Genomic DNA, 26,673 nt, shown 5'->3' with positions numbered 1-26,673 from the left:
ACTTTGCTGGGCGCTGGAGATGCCAAGGTGAATGAGTGGGACAGGGGCCCTGGGGTAGGCTTCTGGGAACTTAGAGTCTAGTGTAGAGAGGCAGAAAATAGACACACACAAAGTGATTTTGTTTTCTGGAAAATGCTACGAAGGAAAAACACAGATGAACAGATTTGGCATAGCGAGTGTGGGCCTCTCTTGGGAGTTTTTGTTTGACCTGAATGATGAGATAGGAAGGAGGAGCAACAGATTCACTGTGGGGGAGGAAAGCACCTCATGAGATCAGCAAAGGAGGTCAGCTGGGCCAGGAGGGTATGAGCAAGGCACAGAGGCGTAGGAGGGGGTTTGGCGAAGTGGGCAAGGGCTGCTGCATGCAGCCTTGAGGCCAGGGGCAGGAGTTTGAGTTTTATTCCAAGATCAGTGGGAAATGGTTGATGGGCTTTAAACATGGGTGTGACACCGTATGTTTTATGACCTTAAAAAAATCATTCTGGCATATGTGCTAGGTAGATAGTAAATATTTGTATAGCAACAACAAAGTTCATACTGTTTTTTTTTATTATTATACTTTAAGTTTTAGGGTACATGTGCACAACGTGCAGGTTTGTTACATACTGTAATGTTAAAGGGAAGAAAAGTTAGAAGACCAATGAACAGTCTTATAAATACATTTGTTTAAAGAAACTATAAGTATGGAAAAAAAGACTGGCCATATACACATAAGAAAACATTAATACTGGTACACTGTTCATGATTGGAAGAGTTTGCTACTGTTTTAGCACAATGCTCATGCTTTTATTACTTAGTAATTTTCCATTCAAAGCTTGTAGTCATAGCTAACCTTTCTGGTTGACAACACTTCATTATTGAGCAAGGGATTTTTTTTTTTTCTTTTTGGGCTTATTTTCCTAAAAAGCAACATGCTAGGGACTTCACAGGCAGAATTTTATCTCTGCCCTTTAGTGACACAGTGTAACAGCATGCTGTTTTACTGTATCTGTGTGGCAGTATGAGGAAACCAAGACTCAGAGGACTTAAGTAGCATCCCCAAAGCTACACAATAGTAGGTTGTAGAGCCCACATTCTCACCTAGTCCAGTCTGCCTCCAGCTCCTGGGATCTAACTATTGCCTCTCACTGCCTGCTTTTAAAGGGCACTCATTTCTTCCCACTTGCCAGGGCTACAGGCTGGCAGACCACTGGCTGAATCTGGTCCCCAGACAGGTTTAGTTTGACCTACCATGTGCTTGGAAAAAAAAAAAAAACAATTTTAAATTAGTTTCCAATATTTAAAAATTGAGAAATTTTATCTGAAAATTCAGATTATTTATTTTCCTGAATAAATAATGAAAGAACTTGGCAATACAGGGTCCACACTTCCATGCAGAAGGGAACGGCTGGAGCTGAATAGGGGCTGCCTTCTTCAGAAGGGGTCAGCATTCTTCATTTTGCAGCAGTCCCCACCCAGCCTGCTACACTCATTTCCTTTTTCAGCCCTACCCCTCTGAGCACTTGAATTTGAGACTTAGGCTGTGGGAATTTGTTCAAGGAGTCTATCATTACTTTTCCTCTAGCAAGCGCTTAGAGAAATGGAAAGGCATTCGAGATGGCGAATTTCTTGGTCCAGGGCTCTCATGATTCCATGCCCGTATTCTCTCACACCTCTGGGTCTTTGCTCAGGTTTTTCCTTCTGCCTGGCAAACTTATAGTAATTTCTTCCTTCACCAGGAAAACTTATAATAATAGTTCAAAACCCAGCCGTCACTGCCTCCAGGAAGCCTTCCTTGACTTAGGGTCCTACACTCTGTCCCCTGTGGCATTCTATGCTTATCTCTACCCTAGAATTTATTGCATTACATTGTGCTGTATTTATCTCAGTGTCCCTAGCCTCCAGAGCAATGTTTAAATTCTAACATTAATAACTTATTATTTATTTTGATGGGTGGATGAATGAGCGGATGAACTTATTAAATCATCTCATGCCATTTTTGATGGCTAGGTGCGTTTGTCCAATCATTTCATTCCAAACTAAAGGTTCACTGTATGCCCAACATAAGTTAATTTTCTCTTCCTCATTGTGGAAAATGAGATTTGAGCATTACTCTTCCTTTCCATCCTAGAGCCACCCCTTGGCTGCAGTCCTGTTACCGGAGTCACAGCTTATTTTGTATGCAAAGTGAAGGCTCTAGACTGAGACAGTAACTCCTCTGGGCCTCTCCACTGTGTCTTTGGACTCCTGTGATGGATACCACTTTTAAGTTGCTCCCTTCACCCCCCAGGAGAATCCAAGACTCATCTTCTCAATAAAAAAGACTTTCTTTAGAATGTTTATACCAGGGCCCTGTATATTGGACCAGATTCCTCCCAGCCTTTGAGGAATGAAGACAGTATTGTCAGCTGCTGTTAGGGCATGTGTTGTGGATTTTCTCTCCAGGGTGGGTACTGGACTTGTAACTAAATACACAGAATGTTGAGGCTGATGGCTTGCCTTCATCTACCTGGACAGTGAATCCTTTCCTTATTATCCTGTATTTGCATATTTGATTTATACCAAATATGTGTTGCATTCTTTTAGTTTTATAGTCCAGCAAAGTAATTTTTAAAAGGCAGACAAAAGAAAAAAAAGTTGTTGGCCAGATACCTTGTAACATTTAATAAATGTCAGCTATTATTATAATACTTTAAAAAATTTTACTTTATGGCTATGGCAGACTTTCATAAATATTTCCTTTATATGATCTATGACATGACCTTGTGGGATAAATATTACTACTTCTCACATTTTACAGATGAATACAAGCCTCAAAGAAATGAAATGACTTCTCTACAGGTATCAAATCTTGGTGAAGGTCCTTTGGGCTTAAACTGGAGCCAAATGAAGTCCCTTGGATCTTAATGAAGGTTCTTTTGGCTTTAAATTCTGGCATATGTGTGTGTGTGTATGTGTGTGTGTGTGTGTGTTATTCTGCTGTGCCATGTTTCTTCCTCATTTGGGTTGGTGGATTTTCAGCTCCATAAAAGCAGGGACCAAATCTATCTTTTCATACCTTACTGTTTTATATCCCCAGAGCCAAACACAGTGTTTGGCATTGAAAAAATACTCAATAAACATTTACTAAATGAATTCATGTCCCCTGGCCAGCCAGGAGCCAGCCATGTGACTGTAGTGCTGAAGACCACATGCCTGGCTTACCTGTTGCCAGTCTTCCTGACGGCTGTGCAGGGATGTTGGCCACCTCTAGGAGTCATTAGTGTAACCAGAGAGGTGCGAGGAAGGATTGTGAAGTTAGGCTTGCTTTATGTCCACATGGTATGATTCTGTGTCGATAAAAAATTGAACAAAATTCTTTTCTCGTAGTGGCTAAAATGGAAGTCACACTTACTGGAGGAAAATACGATCTTTATAGAAACAACACTGAAAAAGACAATGCATTTAATGTGTGTTGTGATACAGTAACTCATAGCGTGTAAACTGTCAACTTGGAAATCTAGAGGCTCAGGGTCAATGGATGTCCACTGATGCAAGGAAGGTGGCAGGCTAGAAGTCCAAAAAGGTGCAAAATGGTATTCTTTTGGAGGAGTAAGTAAATCTCATTTCTCTGAACACCTGGGCTGTTTTACTTTCTTTTTTCCTATTATCCAAAGTGACCATAATTGTTCTGTTATTGTAGGGATGTATTCATTTAATCAGTGAAACAAACTTTTGTCTGGTAACTACTAGGTACAAAGTACTGTGCTTGGTGATGGGGAGGAAAAGAGGAAGCCAAGCTCACCCTTTATCTCAAGGAATTCCCATATCTAGTACCAACAGCGAGAGGCTGTGAAAGCCATTACCCGCCCTGCCACCCCCCCCGCCATGTTTTATTATCAAAATTTCAAACATACAAAAAAGTTGAAAAACTTTTACAGTGAATACTCAGAGCCATCACCTAGAGCCTGCCATAGACATTTACTGTCCTTGCTTTATGACTTATGTTGTTTCCATCTGTCTGTTCCTCTACTCAGCTTACATTTTTGGAATAAGTTGGGAGATTGTTACACTTGGGAAGGCAGTTTGAAATATTAAAAGTTGTTCACATTTCTGAAATATTAAATAAGTTTTAGTTAAGATATTGACTTTGTTTTATTGCTATCTACATACATGGCCAACACCTGTACTAGACTTTATTAAATATCCACTGTGTGCTTTCAAATCTTCTATCCCATTTATTCTTACGAAAATCCTGTGAGGTAGATGTTATCACTTGCTTTGCAGATGAAGAAATTGAGGATGGAGGGAGTTAAGTAGATTGCCACTTATCAACTTTATTACCTCTGGCAATGTTGGAATGCAAACCCAGGTTTCTGACTCTAAGAAATGAATTTGAAAAATTATTGTAAAGGTTAGCTGGTCAAACACCAGCCTTTATCACACAGGTACCCCTGTCTACAGATAAGACATCATTGGAGCTTACCTAAGTAAAGCAAAGCAAGCAATTAGAAAATGAGAGCTCTCTTATTTTGCTGATTAATTATTCATTATTTTCTTAATAATGACTTTATTTTTCTATCATTTTTAGTATTATTACTTCACTTTGATTAGAGAAAGCAACTTCTGATGGTTTAAGTTAAAAATCCCAGGTAACACATTTGTTTGGCATAAATTTTTAAGGTAAATATGAACTCTAGAATAAAACGTTATCAAAGTTATTAAAAGTTTAGCTGTTCAAAGTTAGACTCAAAATGAAAGAATCATACTTGAGACTGGGTGAGATCTGTTTCCCACCACTATGCAAACTCTGACCCAGGGCCTCTTTTGTTTGTGTTCCAGCACATTATAGTTACCTCTCCAAGAGCTGACTTTGTCCTCTTCTTTGCATTCCCCTGAGGTATTTGTAGTGAGAAAGAATGACTAAATGATGGAATGAGTTCATTACCTCTTCTGAACCCAGGGGTCTTGGAAGTGCTGACGCAGCTAAGACCTCCCTGGAGGCTTGTCTGTTCATCCAGAATGGCCACTCTGGATTCCTATAAAGGCTCCTGTCTCTCTGAATCCTCCCTGTATGGAGAGGCTATGGATTAGATAAACTTCAGAGTGTTTAGTAATAAAAACAAGCCTGATCTCAACTCTGTGGCCCTGTCAATACCCATACCTGCACCCTCTTGAAAAGCTACATCAGTGTAGCTTCTAGGCTTGTAATCTGAATGATCAGTGTCTTTTGGCTCAAAAATGCAAAGTGAAGGAATATTCAGAGGAAATTAGAGAGCTGCCTAAGTGGCTCTATCCTACCTGGCCTCCGTTTCTCATTATGGCTTTGCTAAAGGGTCTGAACCGTGGCATGGACGTACATTTTTTCTCAGTAACGCCACATGTGTAGAGTATTGATGCTTACCCAAGCAAAGCAAAACAAGCAATTAGGAAATACAGTCTCTCTCTCATTTTACCGATTAATTATTCATAATTTTATTGATAATAAGAACTTTATTTTTCTATCATTATTATTATTATTTCACCACTGATTAGTGAAAATTATTGGTCCTGGACTATCACCAGTCCCTGTTCTGGCATTTGGGAACAACCGGTGCATGTAAGCCCTGAAACTCTCCTTCAGTGCTGGCATTCTGTGAACCTGAGAGAGATGAGAAGACAACCAGGGACTAGAGTGAAGCCTGCTGCAGTTGTCTTGGCATGAGGCTGTGTGGCTTGGCTTTGGCTGGGAGTCACAGACAAGCCCACGGACCTGAGAAAGAGAGTGAATCACTGTACAAGTATTTATCGAGCACCTCCCATGTCCTGGGAAGCAGTAGCTGGAGAGTGGTGAAGGAGTACTGAGTTTTGGGGTTCAAGTGGCCAGGGCTTTACCCCAGGCTTTTTACCTATTATCTGCATTATCTGGGCAATTCAGTTCACTTATGGGCCTTAGTTTTCTGTCTAAAAAATTGTGTTGATGTACTATTATGTATCAGAAGGTATTTGATAAATTGCAGAATGCTGGTGGTAGAGATAGATTTTCAGATGATAGTGACAGAAGAAGTTGATTGTTGGAAAGAAAATTAGTGAGGTCTATTTTTCATATACTTACCTTTAGAGGCAGGTAAGAAATCTAAGAGTGAAGGGAAATGGAATTCACATTGTTTGAAGGGTAGGAAATTTTAAAAATAGTGCTTTTTAATCGTCCGGAAGACTTGGGGAGAGGGTATTATTCCTGTTTGAGTGGGTGGGAACAGTCTGAGAGACACTTACCTCATGCAGCTACTGAGTGGGTAGAGCTGGGGCCCAGCTCAGATCTAACTCCAGCCTGTGCTGTTTCTACAGCAGCTCAGAAACCAAAGTTCAGGGGAGCAAAGGAGCTGGAGACAGTGAATCCCTCCTGAGGCCCCCCTGAGTAAATGCTTCCAGGGCAATTCCACTTGCACTATTATTAATACCTTACAGGGTGTCCTTCACAAATTTCTCAGAATGATGGCTGTAAAAATGGGTGTGTGTTTTAGAAATAAAAATATTGTGGTGCTAACAAGTTCCTGCCGGAGTTGTTCAAGGACGTTCATTCATTCAGCAAATATTTATTGAAAATTTGTTTTGTTCCAGGCACTTTGTTAAATATTGGGAATATAGCAGTAAGGAAAACAGAGTCACTATTCCCAGGATGCTCATATTCTAGAAAGGAGATAAGAGATAAAGTCACAGTACAGCATTAGTGCAGTGGGAACTTGGGTTACTCTAGAAATACAGCCCAGTTAGGATCGAGGGGCTGGGGGAGGTAATATGTAGGTTGTGGGCCAGTGGATGAATTGGAATTGGGTAATAAGCAGTTGAGGTGAGGCAGTTTGTAAAAGCTAGTCTGGTGGCAGTCTGAGGAAATGAGACCTCCGTGGGGCTGCAAATACAGTATAGTGAGAGCTTAGACTGCAAGAAGCTCTGTGAGTCCGTCAAAAGTTCCTTTAAGTCCCTTTTATATATTCCATGCTATTAATTACAGGATTCTTTGCAGGGGTGAAGGGGGACCTCATGGGATGGAGCCAGTTCACCCTAGCCACAATCAGAGAAAGGTCAGAAGCTATTTGTGACATTTTCCCCGACTCTTCTATCTCAAAGACCTGGACCTGAGAACTGCGGAGAAGATGAGCTTTGAGCACTCACGTCCTCACTGGGCAGACAGAGCAGCTCTCCTCATTTCAGTTGTCTCAAGACTAGACAGTGTGCCTGAGAATAAAGCAGTGAATTAACCCCACTTGTCCAAGAGGGTGGGACTGAATACTAGACAGGGCCCTTTCCGCCTCTCTTGGGTGGTGGGGGGTGGCGTGTGACTCAGAGGCAGTGACATCAGCCATGACTTCATTCATCCAGAGGAAAGACAGTGTGCAGACTGCGAACACGGCTGGTTTCTGCCCTCCCTTCTCGATGCTTTGTCTTGCTGGGGACATTGTCATGGTCCTGCTGTTATTTCCCACACATTTTATTCACGTCTCATGTTTAAGCTGTTCTTTTACTTCACCCCATTCTTTTTGGTCTCTTTGTTCATCTTTTGCTTTTGTCTTTATTTTCTTCTTTCTCCTCTTCTATTTAATTTTTCTTGTTTCATTTTCTTTCCTGTACTTCTTCTCTTTTGTCTCCATTTTCCATTCTTTCCGTTTGCTCTGTCCTTTCTCTTCCCTCTGTGTCAGAAATGTATACAGGAACACATCCTCCTGCCTCCTATTTCTTCTCTCCTCTGGGCTTCCCACTAGGTTATTGCTGTCCTAACATTCCTAAAACTGTGTTCACAAAACACTCTCCACACAAGGACTGATGGTGGCTCCCATTCTTTTCTGACTCAAGTATCTAATACAAGTCCAGATTTACCTCTTACTGCATCTCAACACAGGTCTCTCAGACTGAGCTTCTCATAGTTCCTTCTCCATGGCCATGGATGCTGCTGATGCTTCTGCCTGCACTTTTACTCAGGCCATTGCCTCAGTGTGGACTGACCTCCATCCCATCTTCCTCAGTCTTTGCCTTCCCTCTACACACATATCTGACATTGCCTCCTAAGTAACCCCCTTACTTACCTCCTTCCCACAGCACTGTCTCCTTCATGATCATACAGAATCCATAGTTTATAAATTATGTATTTTAGAACTTGAATTATTCTGTACTATTTATACATTCTTCCTGCATGTTTCATATGCATAGATTCTTTGTTCCACCTAGCCAGTAACTAACCTGAGGATAGGAAGTATATTCCTGCCTTTCATCTTCTATGAGCATACCTAGCACATAGTTGGCCACAAACCAGGACTGACAGACCATTTTTTTGCAAAGTCAAGAAATATTTTACTTGAAAAATAGTTATTTGATGCTAATTCTGGGGAGATAGATGCATGAATTATAGTTCTTTCCTAAAAAAAGAGCTAAGGGTCTAGTAGAAGAGACAGACCCACACGTAATTTGAGAAGAACAAGGATTGTGGAGGAAACTAATGTTTACTAGGAGTGTACAAGGATGGGCACATGAACATGTATAATCTCACTGAATTGAATTCGGCTAACAATCCTATGGGTTAAATGTTGCTACCAATGAACAAAGTGAGACTCATAGACATTAGGTGATTACTAGTCAGAAATAACACCACTAATAAGTAGGAGAACCAACATTTGGACTAAGGTTTGTCCGACTCTAAAGCCCCTACTCTTTCCTGAAGAGGGAAAGATGTAGTGAAAGTGACATTCTAAGTAATAATAACAATCGTAGGTAAAAAGTGCTTACTATGTGCCAGGTGCTGTAAACAGATTACCTATATTTGTTCATTTGATCCCCCATCAACCCTATGGCATAGGCACTATTATTGTCCTCAGTAATTTTTATAGGATGAGGAAATTTAGATGAAGAGTAGTTGAGTAGATTGCTCAAGGCCACATAGCTACAGAGTACTAGAGCCAGGATATTCACTCTTGCATTCTGGCTCTGGAGAAGAGGCAGCAGAATGTAGTGAGGCCCTCTACATAGAGTAGCATATTGCATGATCAGAACTGCTGTTGGACCAGTCTGTTTGGAGAATCAGGGACTGTGGAGATGGTGACAGGTGAAGGCGTTGAGAGGTGAGGCTAAAGAGGAAGCCAGGAATCATCACAAAGGACCAGTGCCCTCCTCAAGGACCCGTGACAAAACATGCAATAAATTTTCCTAGAAATATTTTCTGTGAGGTTGGACCGTTAGGGATCCATCATAAGGAAGAGTTTAAGTTGTGGTCTTATTCTACTACTTGAGTTGTGAAGGAACTTTTGACTTGTGGCCTTTGTCCATGCCCAGCGGGAAATCACAGTGGAACTCTGCAACAGTGGTGTAAATGAACAAGTAAGGATGCACATACCCAAATAGACTCCAAAGAAATGCCAGTTGAAACAGTAAAGTACGCCTGTCCATTACGGGTTGGAGATGATTACGTTTGGGTTGAAGGACATTTGGGAAGAAATAAGAAGGGGCATCTGTGTGAGCCAGCTTGGAACAGATGCCAGGTTATCCTCAGGTGTCCCAGAGCGCTCAACATTTGATGGAGCACTCTCCCCACTGCAGCCCCCCTCTCCATTGGTACTTGGCAGCAATTCAGTGGTGCTGCACTGACCTGGGAGTCCAAGCCAGGAAGTGAATGAATCCATTTTCCAATTAAAATGAAACTTCTCCAAAGGACCTGCTAACCCTGAGAGAAGAAATTTATCTTCCTGGCAGTCTGGCTTGCCTAGAATATGTCTCTGCTCCTGAAACAGACTGAGAAAAGCCATTAGCTTGAATGAAAAAAGAGAAACTGGGACAGTTCTTATTCACAACCTCATTCATTTATCCATTCATTCGTTTTATTTCTGCAGACTTTAATTTGGCTTCCACATGTCTGCTCATTCATTCATTTATTCATTCATTAGCTAACATGACTCATCATCTATAGATCAGACAAACTGCTGTGTCCTAGGGTAGAGATATTTAATAAAAAACATAGCTCTTGCCTTTGAGGAGCTTTCAGTCTAGTGAGAGAGACAGACAAATGAACAGATGATGGGAAATGCAGTGATAGGGATATTCACAGAGTACTATAGGGGCATAGCATAAGAGCATCTAACTCAGCATAGGGATGTCATGGGTGATTTCATGGAGTAGGAAACACCAGAGTTGAGTCCTAAATGTGTACACACATAGACATATACACGCTATTGCTTCTGTTTCTCTGAAGAACTCTAATACAGGGTGATGAGGTGGGCACCTCTTCATGAATTAATTGGGAGTTGAAATTAGAATGGTGGTTGAATGTAAGGAATGAGAGAAGAGGTAGAAGATGACTCCTTTGGTAGAGGTAGAAGATGACTCCTTTGGTAACTGGATCAACTGGCACTGGAAATCAAGGAGGAGGAACACACTTGGGGGAAGATAGCAGATTCTGTCTTGGACGTGTTGAGTTGGAGGTACAGTGGGACATCCAGGAGACATGTCTCAGAGGAGAGTTTGAATTGGAGTTTGAGATTTGGCATGTTATTCAGCGTGTAGTTGGTTGGAATCACAGGAGTGATTGATATTTCTCAGAGAGCATGGGAACAGTGAGAAGAACATTTGGATGAGGTAAGATCCCTGGGGAGCAGCTAAAGAAAAGAGCAGCTAAAGGAAAGGAGCCCATGAAGGAGACAGAAAAGCACTGATGAGAAGGGCGTGAGAAGGTCCCGGAGAGTGAGAGGTTGAGGAAGACTTCCTCATTTCTCCCCTGGTCCCAGTCTTTGACTTTCTTTCATGTCTGCTCCAAGACCTGTTCACCCTTTCCAAAGCCTTCTCTTCCTGTTAGGACTGTCTCCCTCTCTCCCATAGGTGGTACCACCCACAAGGCATGGCTTGATCCAGGTCACTGTGGCATCTCTCTCATCTCCTCCAGTAAGAAATGCACTTCTGCATTATATTATGTTTTAGAGAGGCAGATGACTGAATTCAAACATTGGGCTGGGCATTAGCGATGCAAAATTTGGTCTGACTTTCCATTTACCCGTTGTGTGGGACCTGGGGATAGTCTTGGTCCCTTCCTGGGCTTTAGGTTCATAATCTGCAAGCATAGTTTTCTGACTCCTTGCCTTGCCTGCCTTGAAGAATTATACAGGTCAGATGAGATCATGCATGTCAAAGTGCTTTGAAAACTGTGAAACTCTGTAGCAGAAGAGTGAATCTTGTTGACTTATCAGGCACTTTATATTATTTCATTTAATTCTCACAGCATCCTTGGGGGAAGATGCTAGGAATGTGGCTTTGAGGAAACTGGGGCTTAAAGAAATTAATTTACCTAAAGCTACACAGCTGTTAAGTGGTGAGGACGGCAATCAAAATCAGGTATGCCAGACTCCAGAGTTCTTAGACCCCATCTACTTCAGCCTTGTTTTCCTAATACATACAGTGGTGTCACACTCCTGGGTAAAGTCAGCTTTGCTGAGTATGATGAGTTTTCGTTAAAATGATAGCATATTTTATGGTTGGGAAATCAACTCTGGTGTGGATTATAAGTTTTTCTTTTCGTACAAGAAGAGCAAAGCCCTTCAGGGGGAGGAAAGTAGGGGAAAGGGATGCATATAAATCCAGTTTTTGAAAATTAAATAAATTATACAGTGGAATTATTTCATTTTACAAATAAATTCTATGATGTTACCGTTAAACAAATCCTCATCTAATGGGGGTAATGTGTCTTGTCTATTCAGGTTTTTGTTTCTTGGGTCTTTCTCGGCAGTGACATAAATATTTATTCCACTTGATGTTTAGGCCTCTGCTTGCATCTCTCCCCGGAAGCCTTTAGAAAAGCCTTTAGAAAAGCCTCCCCAGGTCCCAAACCCTTTCCCCCCTCTGAGCCGTCTGTGATTACTCATTAGAGGCAGATATATGGCCACACACAAAATATTACAATAATGTTATGAGGCTGACTCATCAAACCTTGGTATCGGGCTTATTACGTTATTGTCATATATCATCTTATTAATTATCTCTTCCTTTGTGTACATCTTTCTCTCGAAAGGACCTGGCTTTAGATTTTCTTACATCTCCCGAAACTCTGCATTTTGTTTTTCATGAGTTAGACTTGGCTCTTGCCCTTCAGAAGTTTGTCATTTCGAGGTAGATTTAGGTATATCAATGAATAATTAGGGTACAGCATGGGATGGAGAGGTTCACAGAAAAGGTGACATCTGAGCTGGATTTGAATCAAGGGCAGAGGTTTGATAAAGGGAGAAGATGGGAAAGTCAATTCAAGTAGAGATACCAGCTGAAATAGAGGCCTGGAAATATGAAAGTGTAATACATTTGGGAAAGTAAAAGAGGTGAGAACCAAATGGAGGGTGTTAGGAGATGAGCCCAGAAAGTCATCAGCATAATGATCACAGCCAAGTTGGAGCCAGGTTAAGAGTCCTGAGAGCCAGACTACAGAGTTAAAATGGGATTCTAGGCCATGAGGAGATATCGCACCATCTTTAATAAAGGAATGGAATGGGAAGCTTTATGTTTTTAGAAAGATGCCTCTAGTAGTGCAGACCTCTCAGCTTATCTGCCTATCTGACTTGAAATATTTCTGATGTTCTGTCTCTGGGCATGGGAGTTTGAAACACACAATTATTTTATTCATTCTGAGAAGTTTCTGGCTGAGGTTTATGACCTACTCCATGCTTCCAGCATCATATTTCTTTTAAGAATGACATTGAAGATTACGTCTCTTCCTGAAACTCTTTTCTCTCTGGGCTATTGGCCTGTGCCCTAATTTGGAGTCTTGAACATAGAGTGAGGATAAGGTCTTGCTCTTTCTTGGGTAGTTGTGCTGGAAAACAACAGCATGAGTACTTGGAATGTGCAGGCAGTACTATTTATTGAGTGGGGAATTAGGGAGCTGTTCCCTCCCTTTTGTTTACTGCTCACAGCAGATAACCCAGATAGAATCCCTTTGCAATTACATAGTAGATTACTTGGATAATCCTTTGTAACTGGTCATGCCTATCTTCTCATGTTGCCCCTCAACCCTGGTGTCATTGCAGTAGCTGCCTCATTTCCCTCACGAGTTCCCTCGGTGTCTAGAAGCAACAGAAACCTCACAGCTTCCCTGGAGTGGGAGGGAAAGGGTGAAAGCTACTTCTCTCTGTCCTGAGGCTGGCAGGGCGGCTGCAGCCTTGAATCTTGGACATACTGCCCTACCTCCGCCCTCTGCTTAGACCCACAGCTGTGTGAGCTTTGAGTAGTAGCCTCCTCCCAACAAATGCTGTGGTTTGATGAAGTAATAATTTTTTCTTTTTTTAAAAAAAAGCTGTTCTCTTTGGTTGCTTTAAGCTGAGGGATTGCTTAACTCAAAGGATTGTTGTTGGAATGCAGAAGGCTTTTGTGCCAAGTCATATAACCCAAATCACTTTTCTTTTTTTCTTGAAAAGACTAGTTTTTGTTAGTTGCCTGGTAACTGGAGGATAGAAAGACTTAACTCGTTCAGCACAGAGAGCTCCTAGTTTGAACTCTATTAGGCCATCACCTAATGAGATACATCTGAAATTGGTGTGTGTCGGGGGCCTGCTCTTTGCACTCTCTAATCCATGCAACGTTGTGCATGGGAGATGATAAGTACATAGGAGTTACAAGAGCTGTCCAGGATTGAAATTGTACGGAAATGTGCTTAGAAGGGCTTTTGTTTGTCTTTTCTTCTGTAAAGAGTGGCAATAGCTTCCATTATGACATTTCCAAAAGGCCCAAAATCACACCTCTGATTGGACTGGGAGGTTCAGGGTGGTAACTGTGGCATAGTGGAAGGAAAGAACATTTACTTTAGAGCTGGAAGCCCTGTGACTTTGGGCTAAGCCCTTGTGGTCTGACCCCCAGTTCCTTAATGTGTGAGTATTGTGTATTACCTACACGCCTCTGCACCACTCTGTAGATTAAATGAGAACACTGTTGTAAACTGTGGAGGACTTAGAGGACGATCACTGTGTCCTAATGCAGGCCCAGTGGTTACAAGTAGAGAATTAATTCAGTAAGATTGAGGCCTTTGGCTAGGATTGTATGGGCCAGAGAGGAGGAGGGACAGAGAGATTTTTCTGCAGAACTAGACTAAAAATCCATCTATGGGGGTAATGTGCTCTTGGCCAATATGGCATTTGATGACAAAGCACTTGTGAATCAGGTAGCCTAATATAAAAAACTGCATGTGGCTGGGCACGGTGGCTCACGCCTGTAATACCAGCACTTTGGGAGGCCGAAGTGGGTGGATCACAAGGTCAGGAGTTCGAGACCAGCCTGGCCAACATAGTGAAACCCTGTCTTGGGGAGGAGCCAAGATGGCCGAATAGGAACAGCTCCGGTCTACAGCTCCCAGCGTAAGCAACGCAGAAGACGGGTGATTTCTGCATTTCCATCTGAGGTACCGGGTTCATCTCACTAGGGAGTGCCAGACAGTGGGTGCAGGTCAGTGGGTGCAGCGCACCGTGCACGAGCCGAAGCAGGGCGAGGCATTGCCTCACTCGGGAAACGCAAGGGGTCAGGGAGTTCCCTTTCCTAGTCAAAGAAAGGGGTGACAGATGGCACCTGGAAAATCGGGTCACTCCCACCCGATACTGCACTTTTCCAACGGGCTTAAAAAACGGCGCACCAGGAGATTATATCCTGCACCTGGCTCAGAGGGTCCGACGCCCACGGAGTCTCGCTGATTGCTAGCACAGCAGTCTGAGATCAAACTGCAAGGCGGCAGCGAGGCTGGGGGAGGAGCGCCCGCCATTGCCCAGGCTTGCTTGGGTAAACAAAGCAGCCCGGAAGCTCAACTGGGTGGAGCCCACCACAGCTCAAGGAGGCCTGCCTGCCTCTGTAGGCTCCACCTCTAGGGGCAGGGCACAGACAAACAAAAAGACAGCAGTAACCTCTGCAGACTTAAAAGTCCCTGTCTGACAGCTTTGAAGAGAGCAGTGGTTCTCCCAGTACGCAGCTGGAGATCTGAGAAGGGGCAGACTGCCTCCTCAAGTGGGTCCCTGACCCCTGAGCAGCCTAACAGGGAGGCACCCCCCAGTAGGGGCAGACTGACACCTCACACGGCCGGGTACTCCTCTGAGACAAAACTTCCAGAAGAACGACCAGACAGCAGCATTCGCGGTTCACGAAAAACCACTGTTCTGCAGACACCGCTGCTGATACCCAGGCAAACAGGGTCTGGAGTGGACCTCTAGCAAACTCCAACAGACCTGCAGCTGAGGGGTCCTGTCTGTTAGAAGGAAAACTAATGAACAGAAAGGACATCCACACCAAAAACCCATCTGTACGTCGCCATCATCAAAAACCAAAAGTAGATAAAACCACAAAGATGGGGAAAAAACAGAGCAGAAAAACTGGAAACTCTAAAAAGCAGAGCACCTCTCCTCCTCCAAAGGATCGCAGTTCCTCACCAGCAATGGAACAAAGCTGGATGGAGAATGACTTTGACGAGTTGAGAGAAGAAGGCTTCAGACGATGAAACTACTCCGAGCTACAGGAGGAAATTCAAACCAAAGGCAAAGAAGTTGAAAACTTTGAAAAAAATCTGGATGAATGTATAACTAGAATAACCAATACAGAGAAGTGCTTAAAGGAGCTGATAGAACTGAAAGCCAAGGCTTGAGAACTACATGAAGAATGCAGAAGCCTCAGGAGCCGATGCGATCACCTGAAAGAAAGGGTATCAGCAATGGAAGATGAAATGAATGAAATGAAATGAGAAGGGAAGTTTAGAGAAAAAAGAATAAAAGGAAACGAACAAAGCCTCCAAGAAATATGGCACTATGTGAAAAGACCAAATCTACGTCTGATTGGTGTACCTGAAAGTGACGGGGAGAATGGAACCAAGTTGAAAAACACTCTGCAGGATATTATCCAGGAGAACTTCCCCAATCTAGCAAGGCAGGCCAACATTCAGATTCAGGAAATACAGAGAACGCCACAAAGATACTCCTCGAGAAGAGCAACTCCAAGACACATAATTGTCAGATTCACCAAAGTCGAAATGAAGGAAAAAATGTTAAGGGCAGCCAGAGAGGAAGGTCGGGTTACCCACAAAGGGAAGCCCATCAGACTAACTGCGGATCTCTTGGCAGAAACTCTACAAGCCAGAAGAGAGTGGGGGCCAATATTCAACATTCTTAAAGAAAAGAATTTTCAACCCAGAATTTCATATCCAGCCAAACTAAGCTTCATAAGTGAAGGAGAAATAAAATACTTTACAGACAAGCAAATGCTGAGAGATTTTGTCACCACCAGGCCTGCCCTAAAAGAGCTCCTGAAGGAAGCACTAAACATGGAAAGGCACAACTGGTACCAGACACTGCAAAATCATGCCAAAATGTAAAGACGATCGAGACTAGGAAGAAACTGCATCAACTCACGAGCAAAACAACCAGCTAACATCAAAATGACAGGATCAAATTCACACATAACAATATTAACTTTAAATGTAAATAGACTAAATGCTGCAATTAAAAGACACAGACTGGCAAATTGGATAAAGAGTCAAGACCCATCAGTGTGTTGTATTCAGGAAACCCATCTCACGTGCAGAGACACACATAGGCTCAAAATAAAGGGATGGAGGAAGATCTACCAAGCAAATGGAAAACAAAAAAAGGCAGGGGTTGCAGTCCTAGTCTCTGATAAAACAGACTTTAAACCAACAAAGATCAAAAGAGACAAAGAAGGCCATTACATAATGGTAAAGGGATCAATTCAACAAGAAGAGCTAACTATCCTAAGTATATATGCACCCAGTACAGGAGCACCCAGATTCATAAAGCAAGTCCTTAGAGAACTACAAAGAGACCTAGACTCCCACACGTTAATAATGGGAGACTTTAACACTCCACTGTCAACATTAGACAGATCAACGAGACAGAAAGTCAACAAGGATACCCAGGAATTGAACTCAGCTCTGCACCAAGCAGACCTAATAGACATCTACAGAACTCTCCACCCCAAATCAACAGAATATACATTTTTTTCAGCAACACACCACACCTATTCCAAAATTGACCACATAGTTGGAAGTAAAGCTCTCCTCAGAAAATGTAAAAGAACAGAAATTATAACAAACTGTCTCTCAGACCACAGTGCAATCAAAGTAGAACTCAGGATTAAGAAACTCACTCAAAACTGCTTAACTACATGGAAACTGAACAACCTGCTCCTGAATGACTACTGGGTACATAACGAAATGAAGGCAGAAATAAAGATGTTCTTTGAAACCAATGAGAACAAAGACACAACATACCAGAATCTCTGGGACACATTCAAAGCAGTGTGTAGAGGGAAATTTATAGCACTAAATGCCACAAGAGAAAGCAGGAAAGATCCAAAATTGACACCCTATCATCACAATTAAAAGAACTAGAAAAGCAAGAGCAAACACATTCAAAAGCTAGCAGAAGGCAAGAAATGACTAAAATCAGAGCAGAACTGAAGGAAATCGAGACACAAAAAACCCTTCAAAAAATTAATGAATCCAGGAGGTGGTTTTTTGAAAGGATCAACAAAATTGATAGACCACTAGCAAGACTAACAAAGAAAAAACGAAGAATCAAATAGACGCAATTAAAAATGATAAAGGGAATATCACCACCGATCCCACAGAAATACAAACTACAATCAGAGAATACTACAAACACCTCTACGCAAATAAACTAGAAAATCTAGAAGAAATGGATAAATTCCTTGACACATACACTCTCCCAAGACTAAACCAGGAAGAAGTTGAATCTCTGAATAGACCAATAACAGGCTCTGAAATTGTGTCAATAATCAATAGCTTACCAACCAAAAAGAGTCCAGGACCAGATGGATTCACAGCCAAATTCTACCAGAGGTACAAGGAGGAACTGGTACCATTCCTTCTGAAACTATTCCAATCAGTAGAAAAAGAGGGAATCCTCCCTAACTCATTTTATGAGGCCAGCAGCATCCTGATACCAAAGCCGGGCAGAGACACAACCAAAAAAGATAATTTTAGACCAATATCCTTGATGAACATTGATGCAAAAATCCTCAATAAAATACTGGCAAACCAAATCCAGCAGCACATCAAAAAGCTTATCCACCATGATCAAGTGGCCTTCATCCCTGGGATGTAAGGCTGGTCCAATATATGCAAATCAATAAATGTAATCCAGCATATAAACAGAACCAAACACAAAAACCACATGATTATCTCAATAGATGCAGAAAAGGCCTTTGACAAAATTCAACAACCCCTCATGCTAAAAACTCTCAATAAATTAGGTATTGATGGGACGTATCTCAAAATAATAAGAGCTATCTATGACAAACCCACAGCTAATATCACACTGAATGGGCAAAAACTGGAAGCATTCCATTTGAAAACTGGCACAAGACAGGGATGCCCTCTCTCACCACTCCTATTCAACATAGTGTTGGCAGTTCTGGCCAGGGCAATCAGGCAGGAGAAGGAAATAAAGGGTATTCAATTAGGAAAAGAGGAAGTCAAATTGTCCCTGTTTGCAGATGACATGATTGTATATCTAGAAAACCCCATTGTCTCAGCCCAAAATCTCCTTAAGCTGATAAGCAACTTCAGCAAAGTCTCAGGATACAAAGTCAATGTACAAAAATCACAAGCATTCTTATACACCAACAACAGACAAACAGCCAAATCATGAGTGAACTCCCATTCACAATTGCTTCAAAGAGAATGAAATACCTAGGAATCCAGCTTACAAGGGACGTGAAGGACCTCTTCAAGGAGAACTACAAACCACTGCTCAATGAAATTGAAGAGGATATAAACAAATGGAAGAACATTCCATGCTCATGGGTAGGAAGAATCAATATCGTGAAAATGGCCATACTGCCCAAGGTAATTTATAGATTCAGTGCCATCTCCATCAAGCTACCAATGACTTTCTTCACAGAATTGGAAAAAACTACTTTAAAGTTCATATGGAACCAAAAAAGAGCCCGCATCACCAAGTCAATCCTAAGCCAAAAGAACAAAGCTGGAGGCATCACGCTACCTGACTTCAAACTATACTACAAGTCTACAGTAACCAAAACAGCATGGTACTGGTACCAAAACAGAGACATAGATCAATGAAACAGAACAGAGCCCTCAGAAATAACGCCGCATATCTACAACTATCTGATCTTTGACAAACCTGAGAAAAATAAGCAATGGGGAAAAGATTCCCTATTTAATAAATGGTGCTGGGAAAACTGGCTAGCCATATGGAGAAAGCTGAAACTGGATCCCTTCCTTACACCTTATACAAAAATTAATTCAAAATGGATTAAAGACTTAGACATTAGACCTAAAACCATAAAAACCCTAGAAGAAAGCCAGGCAATACCATTCAGGACATAGGCATGGGCAAGGACTTCATGTCTAAAACACCAAAAGCAATGGCAACAAAAGCCAAAATTGACAAATGGGATCTAATTAAACTAAAGAGCTTCTGCACAGCAAAAGAAACTACCATCAGAGTGAACAGGTAACCCACAAAATGGGAGAAAATTTTCTCAACCTACTCATCTGACAAAGTGCTAATATCCAGAATCTACAATGAACTCAAACAAATTTACAAGAAAAAAACAACCCCATCAAAAAGTGGGCGAAGGACATGAACAGACACTTCTCAAAAGAAGACATTTATGCAGCCAGAAACCACATGAAAAAATGCCCATCATCACTGGCCATCAGAGAAATGCAAATCAAAACCACAATGAGATATCATCTCACACCAGTTAGAATGGCGATCATTAAAAAGTCAGGAAACAACAGGTGCTGGAGAGGATGTGGAGAAATAGGAACACTTTTACACTGTTGTTGGGACTGTAAACTAGTTCAACCATTGTGGACGTCAGTGTGGTGATTCCTCAGGGATCTAGAACTAGAAATACCATTTGACCCAGCCATCCCATTACTGGGTATATACCCAAAGGATTATAAATCATGCTGCTATAAAGACACATGCACATGTATGTTTATTTTGGCACTATTCACAATAGGAAAGACTTGGAACCAACCCAAATGTCCATGAATGATAGACTGGATTAAGAAAATGTGGCACATATACACCATGGAGTACTGTGAAGCCATAAAAATGATGAGTTCATGTCATGTCCTTTGTAGGGACATGGATGAAATTGGAAATCATCATTCTCAGTAAACTATCGCAAGAACAGGAAACCAAACACCGCATATTCTCACTCATAGGTGGGAATTGAACAATGAGAACACATGGTCACAGGAAGGGGAACATCACACTCTGGGGACTGTTTTGGGGCGGGGGGAGAGGGGAGGGATAGCATTGGGAGATATACCTAATGCTAGATGACGAGTTAGTGGGTGCAGCGCACCAGCATGTCACGTGTATACATATGTAACTAACCTGCACATTGTGCACATGTACCCTAAAACTTAAAGTATAATAATAAAAAAAAAAATCCACCTAGTTTTCATCAAAAAAAAAAAAAAAAAAAAAAGAAACCCTGTCTCTACTAAAAATACAAAAAAAAAAAAAAAGCAGGGCGTGGTGGCATGCACCTGTGGTCCCAGCTACTCGGGAGGCTGAGGCAGGAGAATCTGTTGAATCCGGGGTGCAGAGGTTGCAGTGAGCTGAGATCACACCACTACACTCCAGCCTGGCGATAGAGTGAGACTCCGTCTCAAAAAAAAAAAAAAAAAAAACCAAAACAAACAAACAAACAAAAAACTGCATGGGATCCTCACAGATGCCCGCTGGCATCTCAAGGTAAGGGATCAGGCTTCTGGAAACATTTCCTCTCATTCAGTCCTTATTTCTCTTTGCTGGCCTATCTCCAGACTTTTCTTTTGTAGAGAAAGCAGGGAATACTGCTATCTTCCCTTCTGAGACCATGTGCATCCTTAAGAGTACCTCAGACTTCCCACAACATGTTATTTCTTGTTGCTCATCCCACAAATATTTGTTGAATTACTAGACAAACTGCTCAGCTTCATCTTCCAGTTCCTCTTATGTGAGGAGTACTTCAGAGCTTATAGAGGGCTTCCACATGTGTTATCTCCTTAGAGAGGAGAGGTTGGACTGGGATCTCCAGCTTTGATTGGTGACGGTTAGTGTGGTCTCAAAAAGAAGGAAGGCCGGGACTCCTTGCTCCTCCTATTCCCAGTGTCTCTTTTTGGCAAAAGGCTTGAGTTCTTTGTGACATTCTACTTGGGTTCCATTGTCCCACAGTGGCTGGTTGTGTGGCTACAGGCTAAAAGCTGTTGTTATGTAATGTCTTGAATGACCACACACAAGATCTAAAGTAGTTTTTTTTTTTTTTTTTTTGCCTGAATTTAAGAAGATTGTTGTGCTTTGGCTTGAAGCACTGGTTGTTGCTGCGGTGGTTTGGCGGTTCATATCTGGTCACTGGCCTTTGATTTCTGGAACCTTTAGAAAGAGGCTGCCTTTTCTCCTCTCCCTGACCACTGATTGCTGAAACCACAAGACATATGGAAATAGATTTCAGGGACTAGCCAAAAGGCATTCTGGTAGTTTGACTCACATCGTTTCAAAGGCTACCATTTTCTGACTGTGGCTTGTTAGACCCTATACAGAGATACTACTAGTTCTTAGCTGTGTTAGGAATATTTAGTATCTTTAAGTTTTGCTTGATTTAACATTAACATCTTAGAATGGGCATTCAAAGAGAATTTTAGGGCAGGTCCCTTTTCTAGACACAAGCTTTCACCTAGATATTTAGGAAGTTAAAACAACAAGAGTAACAGAATCAACTTGATACTTTGCCTTTTAGATCTGAACTCCTTTGATATTGTTTTGATAGGGCCAGCACTTGGGATAGTACCGTTTATCTGCTGTAAATAGATGTTGGTGTTTATATAGTAGTGTTAGGGAAGCACTATGTAGGAGGAACTCACAGCATTCTGATAAAGGCCAGTTGTATATAAAATAGATATAATAATACCCAGGACTTTTGTGTTGCTCTAAGGAGATAACACATATGGAAGCCCTTTATAAACTGAAGCACCCCTCACATAAGAGGAATTGGAAGGTGAAGCTGAGCAGTTTGTCTAGTAATTCAACAAATATTTATTGAGTGCCTACTGTGTGTTACCGTGCGGCAGGTACTGAAATATGCCTCTTTTGGAACTTCTGCATTGTTGCCTTTAGGTTCCCAGAGATACTCCTATGCTTATAATTCCTTTTATAGCTTTTTGGAGAGGGAGTAATAGAAACCAGGACATGGAAAGTTATCTGGATGGTAGGAAACCTTTCTTGCTAGTTCCTCTGTCTTCTTTACTATTCTGTTTTTGAAATTCTACCTCTTCAGGTGTTTGACAGAAAATGGCCACTTCATGCTTTTCAAGTTTATCTCACCTCCAGTTCCATTCATAGGCAGAAGTGAAATGGTTGCATTTGGGTCCTGATTCTAAGTTCTTGGGAGAAGAAATCTGGTTGGTACAACTAGGTCACATGTCTAAACCTGGTCCAACCAAGTGCTTGTAGTAAGGGGATGAGAGTTAAGTAGTTTCTGCTTGGCAGCTGAGGGTCCTCTCAGTTGGGGTGGAGAAGAGGAGACAATCATCCAATATCATGGTGAACATGACTGACAAGATCCTTGACCTCACAGAGCTTATAGTCAGTCTGTCAGGAAAGAAAGACTTTTGTATTAGTCTGGTCTTACACTGCTAATAAAAACATACCCAAGACTGGGTAATTTATAAAGGAAAGAGATTTAATTGACTCACAGTTCAGCATGGCTGGGGAGGCCTCAGGAAACTTACAGTCATGGCGGAAGGAGAAGCAAACACGTCCTTCTACATTTGGTGGCAGGAGAGAGAAGTGCAGAGTGAAAGCAGGGGAAGCCCCTTATAAAACCATGAGATCTTGTGAGAACTCACTCGCTATCATGAGAACAGCATGGAGGTAACCAATCCCATGATTCAATTACCTCCTACAGTGTACCTCCTATGACACTTGGGGATTATGGGAACTACGATTCAAGATGAGATTTGAGTGAAGACACAGCCAAACCATATCAACATTACACAAATGATTGTGGGGGTGGTATGGGTTGTATGACAACTAGACCTAAACTAACAATATGACTTACTGGCTTTGATTTCCAGGAGATCCTGGAAACCCCCTCAAGGAATGGTGGTGTGTAGGGTTAACCAAATGAGGAAGGGGATGATGTTGATCCTGGGAGGGCACAGGGTGGTGGGTGAGGAATGAATGTTTTAGGCAGAAATGGCAAAGGAAAGAAAATGCCCAGCAGTAAGAAAAAACCTGGCCTTTTTGCAATACAGAGAACCAAATCTATAAAATGTACAATGGCTTGCTTATGTGGCCATTCTCTTTGACTTAGACTGGAAGTTCTTTGAGGGCAGGGACTATCATCTTTTTTCTTTTTCTTTTTTTTTTTTTTTTTGAGACGGAGTCTCGCTCTGTCGCCCAGGCTGGAGTGCAGTGGCGCGATCTCGGCTCACTGCAAGCTCCGCCTCCCGGGTTCACGCCATTCTCCTGCCTCAGCCTCCCGAGTAGCTGGGACTACAGGCGCCCGCTACCACGCCTGGCTAACTTTTTGTATTTTTAGTAGAGACGGGGTTTCACCGTGTTAGCCAGGATGGTCTCGATCTCCTGACCTCGTGATCCGCCCGCCTCGGCCTCCCAAAGTGCTGGGATTACAGGCGTGAGCCACCGCGCCCGGCCACTATCATCTTTTTTCTATTGCCTTTGTAACCAGTTGGCATGTGGAGAATTTTATATGGCAGGGGACATTTAGTTTCATTGGGCAGTTTCTGAGTACAGCTTCTTTCCAGCTTATATCTGCTCTGAAATCTTATATGTCCATCACCATTCACTGGGAAGATGGATTGTATACCTTACAGACTGTGCTTTTGATATGGTTTGGCTGTGTCCCCACCCAAATTTCATCTTCAATTGTAGCTCCCATAATTCTCTCATGTTGTGGGAGGGACCTGGTGGGAGATAATTGAATCATGAGGGCAGTTTTCCCCATGCTGTTCTCGTGGTAGTGAGTAAGTCTCACAAGATCTGATGGTTTTATAAGAGGTTTTCCCTTTCTCTGGGCTCTCGTTTCTCTCTGTGGTCTGCTGCCACGATTGTGAGGCCTCCCCAGCCACGTGAAACTGTGAGTCCATTAAACCTATTTTTCTTTATAAATTACCCAGTCTCGGGTATGTCTTTATCAGCAGTGTGAAAATGGACTAACACAGCTTTCTATCCTTCCAGGTTGGCAAAGAGGGTTTTAAGGGAAATTACGGTCATTTTTGGAAGGATCAAGCATCGTCAGTTTTTCTTTCCTGTATAAGTACTGCTTTTATATTATTCCTACCCCCACCAAGCTCCTGAACAGATGTTTCAATGGGCATTGTTGGCTGTGCTTTTGTTTTGAAAAATTTGAAACATTATTGAAAGAGGAGATGGTAGAAAAACCCCCTAATTGATTCTAATATATATTTAATTTGGCAGAACTTGAGAGAGACTTGCTGGGATAAGGCGGGACATTTCTTTGATCTCCCAGACTTCTTATCGTGGAAGGCAACAGGTGTCACAGCACGGTATGTTAATTACAAGTTGGATTGTGTTTGCGTTCTTCCATTCTTGGATGTCTGTATATATATTGCTTTCTTAACTCTCTTTGACTGGATATACTTTTGGTACATCTGCATGTGATTTTGCATACATGAAACATCTTGAATCTATCTTCGACCTCCACTGCACATGCCCAAACACTGTTGTTCCTAAGAGCCCTGGAATGTGAGTATCCAAGGTGAAGACCATTCATTAAAATTGGTCATATTTGAAGGAGATATGAAAAATCCAGAGTGAAATGTGGGTTTTTCCAAAGGCACTTTTTACATGATGAATAAAAGGAAAAAATAAACACACAGACACACACACACACACACACACACACACACACACACACACAAACAGTCATGCATTCCTTAAGGACAGGGATACATTCAGAGAAATGTGTTGTTAGGCCATTTCATTATTGTTGCAAACATCATAGAGTATACTTTCACAAATCTAGATGGTGTATTCTACTACATACCTAGGCTGTATGGTATAGCCTATTGCTGCTTGGCTACAAACCTGTAGAGCATGTTACTGTACTGAATACTGTAGGCCATTGTGCACAATGGTACTTATTTGTATATCTAAACATAGAAAAGATATCATAAAAATACAATGTAAAAGATAAAAAGTAGTATACTCATATAGGGCACTTACAATGAATGAAACTTGCAGGACTAGAAGTTTCTCTGGGTGAGTCAGTGAGTGAGTGGTGATTGAATGCAGAGGCCTAGGATATTACTGTACACTTCTATAGACTTTATAAACACTGTACCTGTAGGCTACACTAAATTTATTTTAAAAATTTGTTTAATAATTGTCCTTTGCTTACTGTAACATTTTTTACTTCATAAACTTTTAAACTTATTGACTTTTTTGTAATAACACTTATCTTAAAACACAAACACATTATACAGCTGTACAAAAATATTTTCTTTGTATTCTTATTCAATGCTTTTTTCTTTTTTTTTCATTATACTTTAAGTTGTAGGGTACATGTGCACAACCTGCAGGTTTGTTAATTATGTATACATGTGCCATGTTGGTGTGCTGCACGCATTAACTCGTCATTTACATTAGGTATATCTCCTAATGCTATCCCCCCGCCCCCACCCCACAACAGGCCCCAGTGTGTGATGTTCCCCTTCCTGTGTCCATGTGTTCTCATTGTTCAATTCCCACCTATGGGTGAGAACGTGTGGTGTTTGGTTTTTTGTCCTTGCGATAGTTTGCTGAGAATGATGGTTTCCAGCTTCATCCATGTCCCTACAAAGGACATGAACTCATCCTTTCTTATGGCTGCATAGTATTCCATGGTGTATATGTGCCACATTTTCTTAATCCAGTCTATCATTCATAGACATTTGGGTTGATTCCAAGTCTTTGCTGTTGTGAATAGTGCCACAATAAACATACATGTGCATGTGTCTTTATAGCAGCATGATTTATAATCCTTTGGGTATATACCCAGTAATGGGATGGCTGGGTCAAATGGTATTTCTAGTTCTAGATCCCTGAGGAATCACCACACTGACTTCCACAATGGTTGAACTAGTTTATAGTCCCACCAACAGTGTAAAAGTGTTCCTATTTCTCCACATCCTCTCCAGCACCTGTTGTTTCCTGACTTTTTAATGATTGCCATTCTAACTGGTGTGAGATGATATCTCATTGTGGTTTTGATTTGCATTTCTCTGATGGCCAGTGATGATGAGCATTTTTTCATGTGTCTTTTGGCTGCATAATGTCTTCTTTTGAGAAGTGTCTGTTCATATCCTTTGCCCACTTTTTGATGCAGTTGTGTTTTTCTTGTAAATTTGTTTGAGTTCTTTGTAGATTCTGGATATTAGTCCTTTGTCAGATGAGTAGATTGCAAAAATTTTCTCCCATTCTGTAAGTTGCCTGTTCACTCTGATGGTAGTTTCTTTTGCTGTGCAGAAGCTCTTTAGTTTAATGAGATCCCATTTGTCAATTTTGGCTTTTGTTGCCATTGCTTTTGGTGTTTTAGACATGAAGTCCTTGCCCATGCCTATGTCCTGAATGGTATTGCCTGGCTTTCTTCTAGGGTTTTTATGGTTTTAGTTCTAACATTTAAGTCTTTAATCCATCTTGAATTAATTTTTGTATAGGGTGT

General features: G+C 41.7%; 1 protein-coding gene across 9 annotated transcripts in view; it reads left to right on the top strand.

Annotated features, from left to right (window-relative positions):
* FGGY (FGGY carbohydrate kinase domain containing) overlaps positions 1–26,673 on the top strand; it is a 459,452-nt gene that overhangs the window by 57,632 nt on the left and 375,147 nt on the right. For all 9 annotated transcript variants that reach the window (XM_034966197.3, XM_034966184.3, XM_034966174.3 and 6 more), the window contains one exon: positions 24,429–24,517. In XM_034966197.3, the coding sequence (XP_034822088.1) occupies positions 24,429–24,517 (89 nt within the window). The remainder of the gene's footprint in view (positions 1–24,428; positions 24,518–26,673) is intronic.

This window comes from Pan paniscus, chromosome 1 (assembly GCF_029289425.2).
Source record: "Pan paniscus chromosome 1, NHGRI_mPanPan1-v2.0_pri, whole genome shotgun sequence".
NCBI lineage: Eukaryota > Metazoa > Chordata > Mammalia > Primates > Hominidae > Pan > Pan paniscus.
This window is presented reverse-complemented; position numbering and strand designations above follow the sequence as displayed.